This window comes from Gouania willdenowi, chromosome 22, assembly GCF_900634775.1.
Source record: "Gouania willdenowi chromosome 22, fGouWil2.1, whole genome shotgun sequence".
Taxonomy (NCBI): domain Eukaryota; kingdom Metazoa; phylum Chordata; class Actinopteri; order Blenniiformes; family Gobiesocidae; genus Gouania; species Gouania willdenowi.
This window is the reverse complement of record NC_041065.1, coordinates 15,245,201-15,269,124: the sequence shown is the minus strand read 5'-3', so window position 1 is coordinate 15,269,124 and position 23,924 is coordinate 15,245,201. Positions and strand designations below refer to the sequence as shown.

General features: G+C 41.3%; 1 protein-coding gene across 3 annotated transcripts in view; it reads left to right on the top strand.

Moving 5' to 3' along the window:
* Positions 1 to 1,767: 1,767 nt before the first annotated feature.
* Positions 1,768 to 23,924, top strand: part of npas3 (neuronal PAS domain protein 3) — a 185,365-nt gene continuing 163,208 nt past the window's right edge. For 2 of the 3 annotated variants that reach the window (XM_028437756.1, XM_028437755.1), the window contains exon 1: positions 3,847 to 4,290. In XM_028437756.1, coding sequence (XP_028293557.1) covers positions 4,241 to 4,290 — 50 coding nt within the window. In that variant the 5' untranslated portion in view covers positions 3,847 to 4,240. Of the gene's footprint in view, positions 2,310 to 3,846; positions 4,291 to 23,924 lie in introns of those variants that run through there. The other variant, XM_028437754.1, reaches the window with a different exon arrangement.

Sequence of the window (23,924 nt, the reverse complement as noted above, 5' to 3'; positions counted from 1 at the left end):
AAAACTTTGTTCCTCAGAGCAAAGCCTTGCCAGTTTGTTTCTCTTCTTCTGTGATTGGTCAAAATTATGCTGTAGGCGTGGCTTATGCTGTAGGCCAATCAGCATATACTGTGCGCGCACAGTATATGCTGAACTTTGAACACTGGTTACTGTGTTATCCTATGCACCCTTTAAGAAACACGAGGCACTCCTACCAGATGGTGTTAAAGATTAGCATGTTATCTTGAGTCTATTTAATTACATTGTTGACCTGTTATGGTTCTACTGGTGATCATCAGTTACAGTATGAGAGGAATCAATATAGTTTTGGTGATGTATTTACTTGAAATATATCTGAAGTGTTTTATTTTGAAAAATAACCCGATATTTTATTGCGGGGTACGATTGATGCATGCTCCGGTGACGCGGCGGTAACGTAACGCAGCGGAAACTGGGGGTTTAGAGCTTATACCGGTTGGTGTTGTGGTATGACTGGCAATCATGTTTTCTTGTGACTTACATGACTAAATGTAAGCAGATCCATTTTTGCCAAACACAAAAAGTAACAATGGAAACTAGTCAAAATTTATTTTGATGACTAAAGTCCACAACCAGTAACAAGTAATCTTTCTTTATATTTTGGACAATGGATTGGCCATGTTGGTTTTACAGTTCGACTGATATCTTGACTGATGGCTGACGTAAGAAGCTCTCACCTGAAGTGTTTTAGTGTATTGTGATCAACAAGTGGTTCTGGTTCATATACAGCAACAAATAGTCCTTAGTTATAACAATCAGCAGTTGATGCCATACACCAACAGATAAATTGCTTTTTGCACGAGCGTTTTGCAGAATTAGCTGAATTCACTGTATGAATTTGGGATGTACCTCTTCAATTCGAGAGAGAGAGAGAGAGAGAGAGAGAGAGAGAGAGAGAGAGAGAGAGAGAGAGAGAGAGAGAGAGAGAGAGAGAGAGAGAGAGAGAGAGAGAGAGAGAGAGAGAGAGAGAGAGAGAGAGAGAGAGAGAGAGAGAGAGAGAGAGAATCTGGAGTCTGATCACACACGGAGCTCAGAGAGTGGAGAGAAGAGAGCGCGTCGGAAGTGTGTTCAGCACACACTGGAAAATGACGACACCCACTTCATCCAAACCACAGTCCGTGCGTCTTTTTGCAGCCCCGCCGCCCACAAACCAAAGCTCAGCATGTGATATTCCAGCTGCACTTGACTCTGACACTCACATGCGCATTAAACTGCTTCTTAAGTGAATTTCGATCAATTTAGTGGCACTGGAAGTAAAATTATGACTGGAAGTCCGTGCGTTAAACGCATTACGCACCGGGGCGGAAAGCGCGTTTGCATTAAAACGCCTACACTTTGGTTTATTTCTGCTCCATTAAAAACAGAGCTGGTGTTAAGACACCAAACCATCATCAATCTACATGTAACACCTTCACAATGTGTGTTTGAATGCAGAAGGAAAATTAGCAGATCAAAGTGGAAAAACGTGGATCAGTTTTCATCATGTGAAAAATAGATACTAAAGGACATGAAAGTGGAAGTTTGATCTTCTGAATATGAAGTGAAATGTCTGCAGCTGAATATATAAATGAAGGCAGGGTGTGTGAGATAACGGGTGTAATAAAGTGGCCGTGCTCTATGAGGGCATTGGAAATGAATGACCCGCCTCTCACACAGACGCACGCGCTCGGAGGACAGCTCACGCGCTCACCCCGCGACATACCGACACATACACTCGCGCGCTCTCCCCCGATGCCATTAGCAGGCTTGCGTCGCAGCTGACTGGCTGCTCTCCACCAGGTCCGCAGTCCGCACAGTCACCTGGCAGCCAGGAGGACACTTACCGGGCACCGGATGGCTTTCACCGGGAGGCGGCCGGCCGTGCTGAGGCTGAAGGACCGAGAGAGAAGCTCGGAAAGGCTTTGAAACATAGAACCAGCAGCTTTCTTACAGCGCGAGACTGATTTTACGCACCGGGACCATGAAGCGGATTTCCCAGAGAGTTTTATCAGAAGGTTAAACAGGAGAGAAAGCGGAAAGCAGCGGGTAGAAGGCGGTTTGTGTTCCGACTCTGTTCGGTGGTCCGTGTAAGAGCAGCTGGAGGTGGACCGGCGGGGAGCACCGGGGACCATGATCAGGATCTTCCCGGATTTCAGCGTGCAGGTGACGGCTGCGGCCGGAGGTGGTGGAGGGTCCGGTGGTGCAGCCGGTGGAGGGATGGTGGCCGGACCCGCCGTGGGTCGCGTGCCTGTGTCCGGTTCTACTAATGGAAACCCGCAAGGCGTGCAGGGCATCAGCGCCTACCAGCAAAGGTTAGTCCGACCTGTGGCTTCGACTCCATCATCATCATCCTCCTCATCATCATCATCCAGAGCATCTTTAACTCAGCACCTGAATGTCATTTAAAAGCTGACCCTCAGCCACGGTCCGACATTTGATCCCCTTCCTCTGACTTCAGTCACTAATGTTCACACTTAGAATAAAGACAAAGTAGCAGATGGGGTTTATTCCTGCTTTCAATCTAATAATCAGTAAATATTAGTTTCAGAGCAACTTTAAGACATGCGGACTCGAGGAGTGAGGTGAGTGTGTGCTGGGGAATAAGGCGGTGATAAACCAAATGATGGTGATTTGCTGCTGAAATGAAATGTGTAGATGTTTACAGATGTTTGGATTATTCAGAGAGAAGAAGAGTGTTCTCACTCTCTCAGACTAAATGATTACCTCCCTGTCCTGCAGCCTGTGGGGTTGTTTTTCTAATCATCTGGAGCTGTGGGGTTTACACACACACACACACACACACCTCCACATTATGGAGTCTGTGTGTGTGAAGTCTAAAATTAGCACAAACAGGACATAAATCACAGCTTGGGCCTCCCTGAGTGTCACGGCGACTAATAAGAGCTGCATTGTTATTTAAAACCAGCCCCGGATTAGAAATCCAAGCCATCAAGGCATTTTCTCAGTTTCCGATGGCCTCTCCAGGTCCCCAAACCCCAGTTTTGGAGGCCATTAATGCTCCCCATGTTCCGCCGTTTGCTCCTTTGTACACAACCTTTCCCAGAAACAAACAGCTGGGAGCTAATGTGTTTATACATTACGCTCCATTATCCACGTCTCCTCTGTGCGCGCCGCTCAGTAAGCAGTGCCGGGCCGTGAGAGGAGAAACCTCGAGGAAGCAAAGACAAGCCGGGTTCAGAACCACACAGCGGGATCAGAAATGGCCTCAATTTGTGCATAAAAATCAGAAAACGCACATAAACACAGAGCGTTGTAGTTTGGAGGCCTGGGGTCAAACCAATGACCTTTCAGATTTAGTCAAACACAAACTGTGAGCGAATGCATTTGAAAAGCTCCCTCATCTCAAATTCATGCAGAGATGAAAACGCACGCGTCCGCCACATCTCCACCAGTCTGGTTCTCCCCCTGTTTGAGTGCAGAATTCCCAGCATGCCTTTGACCTTGACAGGTCATTGGAGGTTTTCCAGCAGCAGCGGCTCACAGATCACACGCTCATGGATGAAAAGAAAGGGTTAATGAAACACACTAAGGGGAAAGCGGGATAAGGAAAACCACATGCAGGACATGTCATATTTCTGATTTTAAATGTGAAAAACATGTTGAGTAATTTAATCAGAAGCTGACTGATTGTAAATGTGATGTGTATTAAAACATGTTTGTGACGCTTTTCAATGGATTGAGGGTGAATTTGGAAAGTTGGAATCCAATTCCTGGAGTTGGAGGCAGTTTTCCAGGTGGTAATGAACTGTCACACCTCAAAGTGCGCGCCGGGAAACGCATCAAACACGCACGCCCACACGCACGCACATACTCCGGCTGCACGGTGGCGTCGCTGCGCCGGGCTGGAGGAGGAAAACACCGGAGATGTGCTCCATGTCTCTGTGACCGTCAGCAGCCGGAGAGGGACCGTCGGAGGCGGAGAGCGCGCGTCTACCGGGATTTACCGAGCGGCGGCGGATTCCTGCGAAGACACGCAAACCCGTGCGTGAGACGCAGAGGGATGCAGACGACGCGCCACCCGGGCTTCCCTCACTGAGCCCGGCGTGCATGTGATGCTGCAGCCGACGTCTCCCGGAGACACACGCACTTACGGACACACACACACACACACACACGCACGGACATGGCTTTGTCTTAACACACGGACCATGACGCATTGCTGTCGGGGCTCCGCGTCCACGTCAGCCTGAGGAAGAGCGGACACGGGCACGGATCCGGGAAGATGGCGCCCACCAAGCCGAGCATCCAGCAGGACCCCACGCGCAGAGAACGGTAACGAGGCTCCGGTGTGTGCGTGTGCGCGGCTCCGAGCGGCGCGACAACCGCGGGGAGTGTTAACCTGACATCCCCGAGGTGTCTCCGTGCGTGTGACTGACTTGCGAGTGCGTGTAACAGGTCTCTTTGGAATTACGTGCGCGTGTACTGCGTGCACAGCGGGAAGCCATGTTAAAGCTCGCGCGTGTGTGATGGGCGTGCACGTTCCACCTGCTGCAGGTCAGACTCACACCTTGTCCTGACTTTTAAGGTGGAATGATTGGCTCATGTTTTATCCTTAAGGTGGAATAAATATCAAAGACGTGTGCGCGTGTTTAACGGGTCCCCTTGGACTGTCGTGCACGTTTATGTAATATTTGTAACGCGCATGCACGTGTGCGTGTGTGTTCCACCTGCTGCAGGTCACACTCACTGTTATGACTTGTCAGGGAGCTTGATTGGCTCCTGTTGGATTTGTTAAGGTGGACATAATAACAATGATGTGTGAGCGTGTAACAGGTCTTAAAAAAAAATAATCGTGCACGTGTGATTTACTCCCATGCGTGTGCAGGTCACACTGGCACTTTGTTTTACACTTTTAAGGTGGATTTATTGGCTCTGTTGTTCTTTTAAGGTGGAATTGAGATGTGCACTTGATGTAACGAAATTGTGTGCAATGCGCGTACACACAGTGGCGTGTGCGCGCGCTCGCGTGTTCCACCTGCTGCATATCAGTACAGGCCTGCTGATTTTTTAAGGTGGATTTACTACTGGCACAGATTTCATTTTTATTTGTAACCGGGTGTCGTGCATGTGTGACGTATATAACGTGCATGTGAAGTGCGCGTGTTCCACCTGCTGCACACCTGCTCCTAACTTTTAAGGTGGCTTGATTGGGTCTAGGTGTTTAAGGTGGAATTTTTGCCACAGATAAAGAGTGTGTGTGTGTGTGTGTGTGTGTGTGTGTGTGTGTGTGTGTGTGTGTGTGAGAGAGACCTGCTGCAGGTCAAACTCACACTTCACATTCTTAAGGTGGATTGATTGGCTTGGAATTAGTTTTCAAGGTGAAATAAATGCCAAACGTGTGCATTTCTTCCATGTTTTACACATTAAAGGTGGAATTGAGGCCATTGATGTGTTTGTAATAGGTACGATTCTCATGCAGATGTGTGTACAAACGTTTTTAAGGTAAATTATGAACACACATTTGATCTGTGTTCAATGGTTTCAGCACATTTGTGTGTGTTGTGTTGAGGTGGACCCGTGTGTGTTTGTGTCAGTGTGAAACGATGCTTTCAGAACCAGTGCAATGATTCTAAAGCTTGTTTTTACGATCTAAGCTGATCTCCTGTCTGCATTCCCGTTTGATTTGTTGATCATCCTGAAATATGTCAGCAGTTCAATTTGAATTCACATCATGGGAAGAAGCATTCAGCGAAGAAATAGGTATTTATCTACAGACGTCCGTCGTCTGCCAGCTCAGACATGTGTGAGCGATAGAGGAGTGAACATTGAAGCACTGACGGATTTCTGCATCCTTGTAATTTTAATGCGTATTTAACCCTCGTGTAGATCACATGACTACTTTACAATCATGCAGCAATGTAGAAATGAAAAAGAAGACGTGAAATCTGAAAGAAAAAAGTAAGAAATCATAAAGCTTAATCAGAGGGTAAATATGTTGGGTTTTCTGCTTCTTGTGCAAAAATGTATTGTCCTCGTTAAATATTGCACAAACACTAACCTGGAGATATATTGGGATTCAAGATATATCAAGTTTTCTATTTTGGTGATATAGAAAATTACAACATCACCAATATTTCTATATATGCATATTTCTTTTATAGCCTATTTTGTATCAACATTCACTGCTTTCTCTACTTCTCAGAACAGTATGAAAAGCTCAGTTAGATGGATTGCTGATAGTGTCCTAACCCACACTACAGAACTCACTCACATGTGCTGTCCCTTAGAGGAGAAAATGCCAAAAGTGGCACATATTGTGCTGCTGTTTGGTAATAATTGTGCCTGTGTGGCATTTTGTATCAGCAAATGTAACCCTGAATGGTTTCTCTGGTAAGACTTTATTTAAAGGGGACATATCATGCTAAATCCACTTTTTTAGCCCTTTAATGCATTTTGTTGTATATTTAGAGTATTTAGAAGCACAGAAAAGCTCAAATTAGTCTCTTCAGGTGCTCCGTTGATATCTTTATATTCTGTTTTGGTCATATTTTTCAATCTGTTTAGATTTTTCTATTCTCTACTACGTTTTTTGAACAATAAAGTCTCAGTATTTGCAGCGGAACTGCCAAATTAGGACATTGACTCCAGGCCCAACACTTAGAGCAATCCGCCATTTTTATTTATCGCTTTTATTTTGTAGTCCAAGCTCAAGGATGCCGAAGTTACGAGAGGATAAGTCAAAATGTTGGGTTGTTGGATGTAGTAACCCACACGCTTCATTACACCGTCTCCCAGCATCAGAACCTTTTCAAAGTGCCTGGTTGAGTTTTATTTTTCACGGAAATGTACCCACATCTGTGGGTAAGGTCATTTTTGTGTGCGCGAAGCACTTCAAGGATGACTGCTTCATCAACCTCCGCCAGTATAAAGAAGGATTTGATGAAAGACTTTGTCTGATTGAGGGTTCAATTCCTTCTATCTTTGGAGACGACGAACAGAGCACTTCTGTAAGCTGTAAATAATGCTAAAAAGTGTGATGATAAGACGTCCCTGTCATTGTTTTGTTAGCATTAGCAGTTGCACCGTCTTCATATGTTAGCGCTGTGTGCTCGTTTTAGATCCTTGATGATATGGCCTACGTGATTTAATTTAAGTCTAAAGTTTTCATTAGTCATTTCATTTTGCCATTTTTGTCTCCGAAAAGACTGTATTAAAATGTATTTCGTGACGTTAGCTTGGCGCTAGCGTTAGCTCGGTGCTTGTGTTAGCTCACTTGTTAGGGTTCTGCAGGTTCATCATCTTCATTTTCATCTCGCTCCGCTGGGTCCGACTCTGGCTCAAACATGTAAGGCTGGATGGACAAGTCTTCTGTTGTTGACATTTTGTAAATAACGTGTGAATAAACATTTTCTGCACTGCTAGACAATCTTATCTCTTCTATCAAACTACAAAAATGGCCAAACAGGGTGGAGTTGAACCGAGTGTCACCTCTGCAACCTGGAGAGGGGGCGGGGTATGAAGTGTCTCATTTGCATTTAAAGAGACCGCACCAAAACGAGTTGCTCTCAGAAGCACATCAGAAAAGGGGTAGAAAAGGAGCCTGTGGAGCTATAATAATGAGGAATTCAGACCCAAGCATTGCAGTTCCACTTTATATAGACCACAACTGTATGATTTATATGTAAAAAGGAAGGATTTAAAAGCATGATCTGTCTCCTTTAAATTATAATTATCGAGATTTATACCTTATATCCCCATTTTCAGAAAAAAATATCAATATGAGTTTTGGTCCATATCTCCCAGCTCTATTCCAGAATTGCCTTCATCAGAAACCTCTCTAGTAACCTTGTAGGAGTCTTATCCCTCATTCTATTTCTGTCTTTGTTCACTATTTGTTTTTAACCAAAAAGGGTGAAGTCCTATTTTGACCCTTGTTATGATTCAATGCTACCTTGGAATATAAATCACCTCTTAATTCCTCTGACAGACAAATCACCTCAGCTTCCCTCAGATGCTTTTATCATTTACATTACATTTTCTTGCTCTTATGTGGAGAAGTCTGTTTTAGTTTGTTGTTGTTTTTACTTCATATATACTGTATGTGAAATGTAGCATAAAAATTCTAAAAATGTGTCCCCTCATCTTTCTGCTGTGTCTGCAGGAGAAGGAATATGGACTTAAGTCACATTGAGTGCTCATTCCTGCTGGTGTTAGAATCCAAGTAGTGATCATGTTATCTTGTGAGTTGTCGTTGACAGTGTCGACAATGTTGACTGAAGCTATAACTAGTATTATGACACTTAAGCTAGGAACAAGAGAAATGAGTTAAAACTCCATTAAGACAAAGGATAGAAATGATCTGAAAGACTAGAATTAATGGTAGTCATCTTTTTTAGGAGCCAGAAAATTGTGAGTATGTTGTTGTTACTGGTTTGTGACACATTGAGTGCTTGTATCTGTGGTAGGGTTTGAATGGCGACCGTGTTATCTTGTGACTGATTCCAAGTTAAAGCTTCATCTGAAGACAGTTACTCAAGATTCTTGTAAACACTGGGTGACAGCATTAAGGTGTCACTAGTTACAATGATGACCAGTTGAGCTGATACACCACCATGTATTGTGCTCTTTGTTGGGGAGCTTTTTGCCTCAAAGACAAATCTTCCCCCTCAGAACTTCCCACCTGGTGATCTCATCAGTTTTCAGATTCTATATCATGTGTTTACCTGCTGGGATGAAGATGATCGGGTGATCGACGTTGCGTTAGTGATGAATTATTGGTTTCTTGGCGGAAGGGAAGAATCCCTCGCTGCCTGGAAGGACGGGAATCAATTCCCGAGCAGACGCTTTGTTTTGCCACTAAAGTGTACAAATTTGTGGGTAATCCATCTATTAAATTCCCCCTCATCCATCCATCTTCCATCCCTCCACCTTGTTCTCCATCTGCTCCCTTCCCCCCTTCATCCAGCAGCGTTTTGGCTAAGATGCTGCTGCTGCTGCTGGCAGCGGATCTTTTTCCGAAGGCGTCTCGACACCGATAGGCATCTGGAGGAGAGCAAATTAATTTCCAGGTAGTGAGAGATGGAGGACGACAGACGTCATGGCCAAGTGCACAAGTGTCCCGCTATCGGTGAATGACAGCAGAGCAAGAGACGAAGGAGACGCTGTACGACACAAGGACTTTAAACCCAAGCTGTTTCAATAAGGCTTTTTTTTAAAAAAAAAAAAACAGTTACTGCTTACCGATAAATTTAGAAATTAGTGATTTATTAGTCTGTGAGCACCTAACTACACACCAAGTGACAAATCAGATCCAACCAACCACATTCAATATGAAAAACAAAAAATACAATGCAAACTCTGTCAGCTTTTACTTTTCTCAGCATTTAGCACAAACCCATTAATTGAAACTTGATGTCTGTAAATTTATTTTTTGACAATCTTTTTCTTATGGATGTCGGCAAATCACGATTAGCTCCAGAGTGAATTGCGCTTCTTTCAATTATACCCACAAAATTTAATTTAACAAAACTTAGTGACACAAAACCAAAATGGAAACACGCGGACAAACTTACAGAATATGAAAGAAAAGCACCGTAACACAACACGACCAAATGACACACCGGGGAAACTAAAACCAAATTCCCAAAGTCCAAATAGCTCATTGTAATGCTCCTTAGTTTAATGCTATTGTGTGCTACATCGCATAGACATGCCTTTAGAAAGCTTACTGCTGCGCTCATATCAGAGACACACCAAAGAAAAGGAAAAAGAAAAGTCAGAGACAAAAACACAAAAACAGACGAGGTGAGAGACGTTCACTCACTCTCCTGATTGGCTTTTGGCGTCACACAACTGTTAAGACGAATCAAAGCGACCCTCAGTGTGAGGACAGCTCTCAGCAACTCTGCAGGAGGGCTTGGTTTGCTGCCCGAAAGGACACAGGCGGGTGGGAACACCTGCCTGATTGCTCTGAATCAGAGTGTGTGTGTGTGTGTGTGTGTGTGTGAGAGAGAGAGGCTTAAACCATAGTGTGTTAGAAACCTGTGAGAAAAACAACCTTCAGACGAAAATGCTCAGAAATCTCTTAAAAGTAGCCTCCCTTTAAAATCCTTAAAAGCACAACCCTGTAACCAAGCCCCACCCATTTATCCTCCTCAGCCCACACTGCTACATGCTAAGCTAACCCAAACACGGAAGTCGATTCATCTTCAAGTTTCCTTATTCCTAGAAGACACACAACATGACACGCGACACGATGAACAACATAACACAACATGTCAAAGACTTCAAAAACACAGAAGGCCACAGGAAAAAAAAATCTCAAATGTGATGTCAGATCATTGTAAGGAAAGGCAAATTTATAGCGCATTTCATACACAAGGCAACTCAATGTGGTTTACATGATCAAAAAGTGCAACGAAAAACATTCAACTGCATAAAATCAATAAGAATATTGAAATCGGCAGCAAAAAGCAGTTAAAATAATCAACAAACACATTACATCAACAACATGACCAAAATTCTCCCTCTCAATCATATGCAGGAGAGAAAAAGTGCCTTTAACTTTATTTTAAAAATGTTCACATTGCAGTTTGTTCCACTTTTTTACAGCATAACAACTAAACACAGCCTCACCATGTTTACTGTGAACTCTGGGCTCCACCATCTGACCTGTCCATATCCAATCAGAACACCAAGGTTTTTGACTTGGTCTTTAGCTTTTAAAGATCGAGACTTAAGATACTCGCTGACCAAAGATAATCACCTCCATCTTGTCATGGTTTAGTTGATGGAAGTTTTCACTCATCCAGCAGTTGACTTTTTCTAAGCAGTCACACAACACCTCAGTGAGACCATAGTCATCTGGGTTCAGTGATAGATATAGTTGTGTGTCATCTGCGTAGCTTTGATAATCAACCTTCCAGTTCCGTAAAATGTGTCCTAAATCAAGCATATTAATGCTAAACAGAAGAGGTCCAAGAACAGATCCCTGAGGAACCCCACAGGACATTGGTAATCTGTCAGATTCAAAGTTTCCAATGCTTACAAAATAACTTCGGTCCTCCAAGTAGGACTCAAACCATTGCATTACTTTTCCATTTAGTCCAACCCACATTTGCATCTTGTGCAACAAAAATGTATGATCTCCAGTGTCAAATACAGCTCTTAGATCCTTATGTCATTGATCACTTTGATAAGAGCAGTTTCTGTGCTGAGATGAGAATGAAAGCCTGATTGAAATCATCTATCAAATATTTTATTGAAGGTTAAGGATTGACTCAGTTGACTGAAGACCACCTTCTTTATAATCTTGGCCATGAATGGAAGGTTGCTGATTGATCTGTTAGCCAGTATGGAGGCTCACTTTGTTGTTGTTTTTTTTGTTCTTGTTAGTTAAAATTCTCTGTTATTTGTGAATAGATGGGGCTGAAATTTGGTGGGTATAATCTATAGATGTGTATGCATCGACGCTCAGAGCTGATTTTTGATTTGGAGTCAAAAAAACGAAAGTCAATTTCTCATTTATTTGCGAATCAAATATTATGACGGTTGGTCATTGGCACATACCAATATATAAATGGGGCCCATTACCTCGTACGTGCCCCATTTTTCAAATGACTACTAATCCGTTAGTTTTTGTTAGATCAGAATGCAGTTTGGTATGAATACACTATGAATGAATATGAGATGCTCGAAGCCCTTTTTTTGAAATGGGGTAGAGGGCCCGGTGGCCCACCCCCATTTTCGGTAATTTCCGAATTTATGGAAACATAGTCGTGTGATATATTGTTCCTAAGGTAATTCAACGTAGATTACAATTATGCCTCGCACAATTTGATTAGGGGCCCCTTTTTTAGGCAATTTTCATTAAAGTAATTTTAAAAAAATTATTTGTGAGTCAAATATTGCGACAGTTGGCGTTGCCGAATCATTGACACATACCAATACATGAATTGGGCCCATTACCCCTTATGTGCCATGGGGGTGCCAGATTTTTCAAATGACTACTCCTCCGTTAATGCTCGTGGAATTGGGCCATAATTTGAGTGGATGTCAAGAGCCTCTCGGAGACCCTTTTGAAAGGGAGGAGAGACGGGAGCCTGGAGGACCGCCCCCTTTTCCTGTAATTTCTAAATTTATCGGAACATAGTCGTGTGATAGATCCTTTCAAAGGCAATTCAATGTAGATTACGATTTTCACACAGTTTTATTTTGTTTTACTTGGTGGAACCAAGTAATTTCATTGAATTTTCGGGAACGTGATACGTCCTATTAGTAGCTGCTTTCAGGTATTTTAGGACAGTGCCAGACGGGAATGAGCAGTTAATCATCTGACACAAATTAGAGACAATTGACTTTATAACAGTTTTAAAGTTTGAGGGTATTGTATCAAGGCGACACGTTGATGGATTCTGCTGCTGAATAGTCTCCTCTATTGTTTTTGGGTTCACTGTAATAAACTCTAACATTGTAGTTCACTCATCCCTCAGTAGTTGAAACTGTTCAAGCTTTTTGTTATTTTGCTGGTTTGTTCTGAAGTTTGACCTTCTTGATTGTATTTTTTCATTGAAATATAAAGCAAATTCATTGCATTTTACAGTTGACAGTAATTCAGGGGTTATCTGTTTTGGGGGGGTTGTGAGCTTTTTAATTACAGAAAGCAATGTGTGAGAGTTGTTGATGTTTTTAGCGATAATTTCAGAAAAGTATTATAAGTATTATGTAAGCTGCCTCGCTTTAAACAAGCCATCATTGAATTTACTAGGGGTGTGAAAAAAAATCGATTTCACGATCGATATGTCGCGATTTTTTGGGTGCCGATTTTTAATATTTGGTAGTGTGTAATGCCTACAATATTTATGTATGCACATGCATTTCATTTTCATATAATCTGTTCAAATCAGTGCTTAAACTGATACAATAGGATAAATATTTTTTTCTTATTTTTGTGCATTGTCAGTAACTCAGGATGCTTTATCCTTAATGTTCTCACTTACAGTTGTTACAATGCCATCATTATGTTGTCATGGTTACTTTGAGACTTCTTCGCAGTAGTTTCAGTGAAAAGAAACTTGTTGCACTTTATTTTATGATGGCAGTGTGTAACACTTCATTTTCTTTTTTTCAGTGAAAATGTGGAAAAACACTAATAAAAAATAATAAATAGGATGTTTTGAAGCAAATAGTTTTGACTCAATTCATCCTCTGAATGATCAATATATTCTGATTAATATATACAACAACTTGATTTTTCATCTCTGTTTAATTTTGATATTAACTGGGTAGAATATTGCGATATCGCATCGTGACCCACGCATCGCGATACATGTCGTATTGCAACATCCTTGCCAATACTCACCCCTAGAATTTACACAGACTTATTTTGTGCAGTTCTTGATTACTTTTGAGTTTTGTTGTTCTCCATTTACGCTCAGCTCTTCTACAATCTAATTTCAAATTCTGCATTATCTCAATCCTCCTCCAAGGTGCTTTCTGTGTTTGGTTTTCTCTTAGTTTTGATTGGAGCAACCACATCTATGACATTACAGACTTTTGTATTAAACTCATCCAGGAGATCATCAACTGTCTCAGCACTCAAGGTTGGTGTCATCGCTATGGCTTCTATAAACTATGCACGTGTTGTCATTTATATATATATTCTTTTATAACACACAGAAGTAGGGGGAAAATATGTTACAGTCTCTAAATAAAAAAAAGACACAGAAATGATCAGATAGAGCTAAGTCTTTTCTATCAACAGCAGAGATATCAACACCTTTAGAGATAATCAGATCCAAAGTGTGACCTTGAGTGTGTGTCGGACCAGTCACATTTTGTATAAGACCAAAAGTGTCCATTAAAGAATATAGTTCTTTGGCAATATTATTGTCCATGTTTTTGTCTACATGAATATTAAAGTCACGTGTTGTATTAAAGTTGTATTCAGTGCATACAACTGACAGCAGTTCAGCAAACTCATCCATGAATTGTCCAGAATATTTTGGGGGTCTATAAATGACTGAAAACAGAACTCTTGAATCACCCTTCAGTAAGAACGACATATATTCAAAGGAAATAAAATCACCAAATGTTATTTCTTTTCACTGAAATATTGATTTACAGATGGCAGCAACTCCACCACCTTTCCTGCAAGTACGACACTTATTGAAATAAAGTCTTGTGGTGCACTTTCATTCAGAATAGTATTACTGATACCATCATTTAACCGCATTTCATTAAGAAGTAAAAAGTCCAAGAGATGTCAAAATAATATCATTAATTAACAGTGATTTGTTAACAAGAGATCTAACGTTAAGAAGAGCTAATTTTAAAGACTTTACTGGAGACACTGGTGGACTCTTTGGATGACATGTTATAGTAATTAAATTATCTCTATTAAGCTTTTTGTTTCTCCTTAATTGAACAGTTTTAGCTGTGTTACCTGTCACCACAGTAATTAAAGAAGCTGCATTACCTCCATAAGGCCCTGATTTTTTTTATGGTTGTTCCTACAAATAGAGCTATTGCAGTCCAGACCCAGGACACATCAGGGAGATGTCGCTCTAAGTTGAACAGAGCTGGCTGTTTGGATCATGCTCTTATCAGCCTGAGGAGAACAGGGATCTGGACCTGGTATCGTCGAGGAGGGATGGGTGGTGCTGATTGGTTCTTTAGGGAAGAGAAGATGGAACCATGGTGGGGTGTAGAGCTGCAACTAACGATTAGTTTAGTAGTCGACTAATTTATCCTGTATTTTTTCGATTAGTTGACTAGGCACATATTTTAAACTACTTTTTTAGCGCTCATGCTTTAATCCTTCCACCTTTGAACGTGTTCCTGTTGTACTGTGACAGCATGTTTTACAGAGGAATTAAAACAATGACATAAAACATTTATTTGTAGTGTAGTTATATTTAATACATAAAATAAAGTTGAAATTACAATAAAATAATGAATAAACTAAATGTCACAAACTTAAAGTGTAAGTTGTCTTGAACAAAGTAGTATTAGTAGTAAACAGTGTAAATAAGTAACTTTAAAAAAACTGGCGCTAACCTGCCTGCAGGTTGTGGAGATAATGAGGTTTAAACCAATCACAGAGTTCCTTTTACTTAAATCAAGTCCATAAAATAATAAATAACATCTTGTTTGAAAGAATCGTTAAGTTAAAAAATGTCCGTCATTCAAATCACATAATTGATGATAAATTAGAGGTTTACTGTTCTGAATAAAGAGTAATATCAGAAGAAAAAATATTTCAAAGCGGCTACGTCACTAACTGATGAGTGCAGTGTTAAACATGCATTCAGACGTACACACAGACCTAATACCTATTATTAATACCTATTAGAATCTCAGACTGTTTGCTAACAAACACATTAGCATGTGATTAGAAATGAAAGATTGGGTAAATATCAGCGGTAGTGATGTCACTCCTCTCTGGGTCCGTGTACAAACCGGGGCGCCGCTCTTTCTGTTTCAGGTGTCTATCTATCTCTGTCATGCTTTTATGATTGAGAGCTGAACTACAGAGTTTACCCTTAAAGTTTTTCACCATTTTGTTTTTGGTGAAAGGTTCTGAGCTTTAGAAACTTAAAGTTGCATTAAGCTTCTTTAGTGTTTTTCTCTCTCCATCATTCTTCTTCGCTGTTCACTTGCACAAAGTTAGTGGGGTGACACACTCCCCACTAACACGAGCACCCCTAGTGGACAATGTGAGGTACTGCAGCAGAAAGAAAGTGGCCGTGGGCTGGAATTGATAATTTATTTACAAGAATAAACAACGTCAACAATTTTTTTTTGTCGATATAATTGATTATGTCGACTAATCATTGCAGCCTTAGATCATTGTGTAGATGTGTTTTTTTGTTTGTGTGTATATATATATATTTGCTGACGTATGAAACAGACTCAGTCCTGAGAGGAGGCAGAGCTCCAACGGGGCGTCAGGAGGTCATGGAAAGATTTTGGGTAATTTTGATGAAGTTCATCTAAAGGCTGTGTTCTGATGTGGACCTTTGGCTCATCGTGCATGTAAACACTGCTCTGAGGTGCTTTTCAAACCCATTCTACATTTTGTCTTCGTTGAAGGAAATGCATAAAAAACGGGCAACAATCGGCCACGGCAGCAGCAGCTTGTTCATGATTACCCAATAACAATGTGCAAATTTCCAGACTCGGACTCGGGCTTTGTGTCTCCGATGGAGAAATGTATGAAAATGGAAATGAGGAGGCAAGAAAAGTGGTTTTTACATAAAGTGATGCTGTTTGTCTGCCAGGTCCAGGAACCATTCCAGGCTTCAATTTCACACCCACAGACAGACGTCAGGTCTTTAATCAGACAAACTGCTGTTTCACGTACAATGATCAGGCTCGGAACCAAATCTCACCTTTCAGCCACAGAGCCATCACTACAGACTGGGTAGGTGGAGATGGATCACACATCTTGTTCTAGGAATTCTTTAGGGTTGTTTTACACATTTTAGAGCTCAGTGGATTCTCAAAAGCAACATTTCACATTAATAAGTATCAGAGATGTCCCATATTTTTTACTTTGTTCCCATTTCAGATACACACAGGCTTTCCCCCTCCGAGGCAAATGTTGGGTCACATTGTGGAGCTCAAATCATGGCTTTACAGTGAAAAGCCAACATCAACCGATATTACGTGGGCATAATTTGATCGTGCCGATGTATCCAACATTCCACCGAAATAATAATCCTCGGTTTTTAGTCTTCAGATTGATTCATTAAACTCTCTCTCCAACAGTTCAAATGTGAAATAAAGTCACATTCTTCAGGAGTAGAGTGGGAAGTGTCATGAGTCAAGAGTGAAGCGTCGAGGGTGAAGCTTCGGAAGTAAAGAGCAAAGCATTAAAAGTGAAGCGCGAGGCGTCGAGAAGAAAAGCAACCTGAGAAGATCGAAGTGCCCAGAGAAGGTATCAGGAGTGAACTGTGAAACTGCGAGGGTGAACCTTTGGCAGTGGAGTGCGAAGAGGAGAAAGTGTTGAGAGTGAAGCAATGAGTAAAACTTAACTTAAAGGTGCAGTCAGCAACTCTCAGATCCCTCTCTCCCCCTACCTCCCCGCTGCTCTCTTGCCCTGCCTCCAAACTTTCCAAAGTCCCTCCCTCAGAGGAGCTAACAAGCTAATGTTAGTCTGACAGCAACATCACAGTAATATAACATGCTCTCTTAAAATCATATTACAGCAGTGCTTCTCTCTCTTTATGTGCACACACCTCAGCAGCAGCAACAACAACAACGTCATTTACAGCAGCCTACATGGAGGCTGCTGCATGCACATGAACAACACATGCACCACAGAGTTCTAGTGTAACAATTACAAATCAAACATAATGTAAACCAAGCAGCAGTAATTTACCTTTGAAGCAGAGAAGTCACCAATTCCATCTTGTACTCCTCCAGACCATACAATGCTCTAGCTCCAGGAAAGGGGCGGGGCCTGTGAGCAACAGCTGTCAGATAGTCCATCAAACATAATCTTGTCCCTGATTGGTTTTTTTGACTCGGTCAAGGTGCATTCTGACATTCTGCCAAAGGCAGCAGGAGCAGCAAAGGGGACTCAATGAGCATGTTTTTTTTCACACACACTACTAGTTTCATGTAACGCTGTCCTTACATAGTGACAGCTTTAGAAAATATGACAAAAAGACACTTTTATAAGAGTTGCAGACTGCACCTTTAAGGCAACAAGGGTGTGAAGTGTCAAGGATGAATAGGGGAGAGTAATGTGTGGAGGGTAAAATGCAGTGCAGGAAGTTGCGAATCAACTAAAATGAAACGTAATGCGTGACGTGATATGAAACGTAAAGAGTGACGCATTGAGGGAACGGCATGAAGTGTGAACCATTGTAGGTAAAAACTCTTGATGAGCCACGTCTGCGAAGTTAACAGTATTAGCTGTAAACAGATGGAAATTAAAGGTATCAAACACTTCTGTTAGACACAGTTTAGGATGTGTTTACAAACAGAAATGTGAAATTCCATCAGACATAAATATTGTAGGAAATGGGTAAGTTTAGTAATGGTCTCAGTTGTTCAGTCAGCAACTTGCAGAGCGCTGGTTGCACACCAAACACACTAAGCTAGTTGTGTAGTTGCAGTAAAAATCGATGTCCACCGCCTGCTAAACGGGTCAGAAATTAACAGTTTGACCATCAGACATGAAACTACAAAGTGTTTACAGTAAAAGGTGAGGCATGGAATAAAGCAAGAAACAAAGCGGGGGAAGCAAGAAGTTTTGCAGGGAAGACGATAAGTGATGCGAGTGAAGGCATGAAGCAGAAGCAGAAGAAGTATAAAGAGTAGAGGGTAAAGACTTATCAGTGGTAAATAGGAAATCTCAGACGTATAGTGAAGAAAACAAGAGAAATGTACAAAGACGGTACTGTATATAATATATAATGTTAAGGCTACTCTTTGGATGGTTTCCATTCTCCTGTCAGATTAGGAGGCGGAGAATAAAACCTCATGTATCTAAGGAGAAATCTGCTTTAAAGCAATCTGACCTAAACTCATCCTTTGCTCACAGTATTAAATATTCCCCTGCAGTTGTCACTGAGCGTTTTCTCATTGCTGGAATCGGAAATATTTCCGCTTGGTGTTAGTTTGGTCCATTATTCCCGTTGTTTGCACCAGCATAATGGTCCAGGTCAAATGAGAGCATTTACACGGCAACCTGCTGATGTGGCATTTTAACACTTTGACTGTCCTTGGTATCAGCCATGTCTCGTTTAGACTCTACCTCTCTGCTGTCTAGTTTGTTCCTCCTCCCTTTATTCCCTTGCCCCACTCGAAGTCGGGATCAGAGGAAGAGTGCAGCCACGGCTGCATCTATTCTGCAGGAGTCAAAAGAAACATGGAGACATTCCCTGTTCAGAGCTTAGCTTGAGTCGGATCATCATCACCCTACGAATCCTGATCTGGATCCCTAAAGCAGTGAACCATAAACAGTAGTTTGTGTGTTGAGTAAAGCGTCAGGAGGAAAATAGGGGGCACAATGGAAAAAGGGTAGAATACAGTGCTTGAAAAGAGGAAACGTGAAAAGTTAAGTTAAGGATAGGAAATGTAAAGTGTAAGAAGATAAAAAGGAAAGCAGAGGCATGAAGAGAAAAACATTACAAGGAACAAATGTGCATCGTTTAGGAAGGGGAGTAAGAAGGGACAGCGTTGGGAGGAAGGGAAACGAGGTAAAAAAGGACAGAGATAAAAGGAGGAAAGACTAGAGCCTCAAAAAGAAGGAAATCATAAATGCTGAAGTATCCGTCCAGGTTCCAGGACAAGTGTTGTTGTTGTGACGTTGTCTCTTTCTCTCTAGTGTAACTAATCTCAGTGCTCGCTCACTCTGCTGTTTACATTTGTTCTTTTAGAAACGCTGAATTGAAACAAATCCTCTCCTCTCTTTTCTTGCTCCTCTCTTCCTCCCTTCCTCCTCCCTCCTCTCGGTCACCTCTCCTGCCCCCAGAGGCAGAGTGAGACCTGCGGGTGAGATGACTATTGATTATTCTGTTACAGAGCAGGAGACGCCTCCGTCAGGGGGAAGGACGGCAGGAAACGATGGAAAGTCATCGATTGTTGCATCAAACTCCAGCTTTTCAGAGCCGACGTGAAATGTTGCAAGGATTGAACGTGGACATGAAATATGAACGAGTTTGAGTTTGTAATGGTGGGCATATTTGTATAAACCTGCACTACCATGACAGCATGTGTATGTTGCAGTTGATCTACTAACTGGGCTCACGTCTGTCAATTCTATTTAGTACGTTAGCCTCTAATGAATATGTAACCTGGGCGTCTCTGCCACGACACAAAAATACCAGGAGGAGGAGCTGTGTAATTATTCAGCACGTTTGACAGGCAGGTCTGCATTGTCACAGCTCTACTCACAGATGGCTGCAGTTACTGTTGACGGAAGAGATGTGGGCAGAAACAGCGAAAATGCAGCTTTTCTGCCAAGTCAGCATTTCTGAAATTAGTGACTTAAGAATAGCGTAAATATTTCCTTTGACCTAGTTGTTTTTTTATCTGTCCATATTTTCTTGACTTCCGTTGCTGCTATTCCTGTTATTCCCACAGCCTCCTTCTTACAATCTATAATTGTTTGTTTATCCTCCTCTTCCACTCACGCCTCATTTCTGCCCTCCCACATTCTTCATGTTGAACACTATCTCCTTTAAATAGGGTGGTCTGCATCATTTTCACCACTATAATCACCTGCACAGACCATCTCACTGAATCACCTACAACAGGTGAACAAATGTGCAATGGATTTGCTTCTTTAGACCTGTATGTGATTAGTGATAGATTGTTTATATAAATCTGTAAGGGGTTCAGATTAGCTTCTGTGCTGAAAAGTTTTAAGGGAGAGTGTGACTTAATATCTAAACTAATTATTTCATATTTATTTGTTTTATGTGTTTTTGTGTTTGTTTGTATGGTTTTTATGGAGCCAGAGTCTGAAATAAAGCTATCTATCGATCTATCTATCCAATTCAATTCAAATCAAAACTGCTTTATTGGCATGAGAAACAAGTTTACATTGCCAAAGCGAGTGTGACATGGAACATATCTTTCTATCTCTATCTCTCTCTCTATGTATCTCTCATCTCTTTATCTCAATCGCTATCTCTCTATCTTATTTAATCATTTTAAATATTTTTTAATAAGAAACTTGATGCGATGCATCACTTACTGTAAAGGAAATGTTAACTTGCATCATTCCTATCAATTAGATGAATTCAAATTTTGAATATGTTATATTTGTAAATGTATTTTTTGAAATCATACTCACACTGCCAGCCATTTTCATAGCAGTCAACCCCATATTGCCAGGCGTTTTAGAAAATTTTAACTGATTTTTAAAGACCCACAAATTATTTTGACATATTTTGACGATCTGAAACCGGATTCTGAAAGATTAGACTCTCTAATTTCATCAGAAAAAATTATTTTGTTTCTCGCATGTTTCGTTCTTCTGTAATCAGCAGTTGAATAGAGGCAAGTTTCACACAAATCGCTGGTTTGTGACAAAAAGCTGAGAAAAACATCTTTTTCTGAAAGACTTAACTTTGGTTTCCTTCTATAACACTACAAAAACAACACTGAAACCAGGCTTTTGATGGCAAAATTATTATTTTGCTATCTATGTCAGAGTTGAATGGATTTCTTACTGTATTTAGACCTTCCTCCAAGTCTCTCCCCCATCAGTCTCCACACATGCAACTTCCTCCTCATCCTGGACATGCCTGGTCTCACCGCTTGCTCCGTTTTTTGATCGTTTTCCCTCACCATCACGACACTCTCAATAGTCTCCTTAGTTCCACACATGCTCTGGTCGAGTGTGAGCTGCTGTGCACTGCTGGGAACTTCAGCATCAACTCTTGTAGCACCATTTTCTGTCTTGCAAACTCCTTTCCTCTCCCTCTGAGCTCTGCCTATTACGGTTGATCTCTCATCCAAAGATGCGCTGCCACCTACAAGGCACCAGTTGGTCACTACACCATGGTACAAGCTCGATATTCACAGGAGCACTTTGTCACACTGTCTCTTAGCAACCCCTGCTGAAAAACACAATTAACGCCTTTAGACGTCTTTGGCAGTCAACGTTACTAAACCAAAAAACGTCTTTAGACGGCAATGAGTTAAAGGCTCCAGACTAGAGTTCACACTAGTCTGTGTTTAGCGTGAACTCTGTTTATTCACTGTTATGGGTTGTTAACAGACAGCCTTGTGGACGTAGTGTGTCTGTCACCTTCAGACCACATCATCATCATCTTCATCATCATCGCTGCTGTTGCTGCTGTTGTTCCTCCATGATGGATTTGCAGCCTGTAAATTCATTCACGCGTCCTCCGGTTATTGATGTCTGTAGTTAGTCACCCACCTGACTCCTGCCTCACGCACACATACCCTATGAATCTTTATTGTGTCTCTGTGACCTTACTCTTGACGCCGCCCCAATGACAAGTTTGTATTTATTTGAATGCGACAAGGTTTCCGTCAAACTATCTTGTGTTTTCTAAATCTGAAGCACGTTAAAACCCAGATGCAACCTCTTACCATTGATATTAGTGTAAACAAATGATTGTAAACGTGTAGCCTTAATATCTTCTTTTATCAACTTTGAAGCATAATCTTTATGAACATGTTTCTAAAATGGGAACTATATGCCGTTGGGTCAACGACAGTAACTTTCAGCTTACAGCATCTTTGACAGTGTTAGAGGGAGAGTGAAGCCCCGCCCACAGCAGTGGGGTCAGTGTGATATTGGAGAGGTGGGAAAGGTGACACTCGGAGCTTTCTGGTGGAACAAATTGAAAACCAAGCCAGTATCAATCACTGTGAAGCCACACTTAATTGTCCCCGACACACACACATACACACACACACACACACACACACAGAGGAAACGCTTTCAATCCTAAATGTTTTTAACGCTGACAAGGAGAGGATTAGTCAAGTGGAAAATAAACAAATGTATAAAGATTTATTGCAGATGGTAGATGTGCTAAAAAACGTCTCCACATCTTTTGGGGCTTGTTTATGACGGTTTGTGCAGCGGTCATTTTGCATTCCTTCCAAACGTACTTCCCTCCTCTGAAGAACATTTGCGTTTGCAGATGGTAAATGCCTCTTCTCTCCACATATTTTGGGTCCTTTTCTGACAGTCTCTGTTAGGGATGTAAAGATTAATCGTGTGCCAGTTAAAAATGGATTCAACATCGATACCCTGAAATTGAATCGCAGCACTTTTTTAACAGCAGAGGGCGCAATCTACTTAGAATTTGAAATTCAGGACGCACCACCGTGTTTTAAATCAGGAGTGTGGAAGCATTTGGGCTTCCCCAAGACAAAATGAGAGGTGAGAAAGAAAGAACATGTGAAATCCAAGGTAAGAGGTGCACAGAGAGGAAAGGGAGAAACAAGAGAGAATGAGAAAATTAAAGCCATTGTTTGTTTATATAATTTTTTTTTTAATAATTAAGGGATTTGTTTTAAAATCCAATTGTTAAGGCACAAAACACATTTTTATTTGCACTTTTAAAAAGAAAAGGTACCATTATGCAGTTTTGCATAATTTACTGTAGAGCCAGAATTTAAATGAATAGGCTTCTTTTTTTGTATTATTTCTTTATAAATTTCATTCAGGATTTATTTTTAATTAAATTGCATTGTTTTGCAAAGTTTATTAAGAGATTATTTTGACAATGAAAGATAAAGAAAATGTGAACCCAGTATCGTGAATTGAATCGTATCGGGAGTTGAGTGAATCGTTACATCCCTAGTCTCTGCACATTTTCCTTCAACCAGAAATGTTCCACAGTAGGTAAATGTGCTGAAAAAAAGTCTTTTTTACATCTTCTGGGGGTTGTTTTTGACAGTCAATGCAGTGGTCATTTCATATTCTTTCCGAACATTTCCATTTCCACATATTGCAGACTGTAAATATGTTGAAAATGCATCTCCACAGAACTTTCAGGGCTTTTTCTGGCAGTCTGTAAAGCGGCCATTTCATATTCTTTCCTCATGCCCTCATTTTGATGTCTTTTCAGGTGTCTGATTAGGAAACTTGTGGCTTTGGCACTTAGAGGGTTAAAGGTTCATTCGGAGGGTGGTTACTAGCTGTATATTGTTTCGCCCGTTCAGCTGAATTAAAGATAGATGACATTAATTTTTCAGCACTGCTTCTCGGCCCGTCGAGGTGAATTAGCATTTCTATCGGGCATCTTAGCGGACGCTCGTTAGCAAACAGAAATGCTGAAATTGTAAATTTTTCTACGTCTTTGAAGCAAATCCAAGTGCCGTCACTCACAGTTTTCAGTCGCCATAAACACACACACACAGATAGTAAAACTGTGTGTGTGTTGTTGTTAATTGGAGTGTGAGGTCCATGACAGCTATCAGAGGCTCATTCAAGACATTAATGAGAATGATAGTGGCTTTAA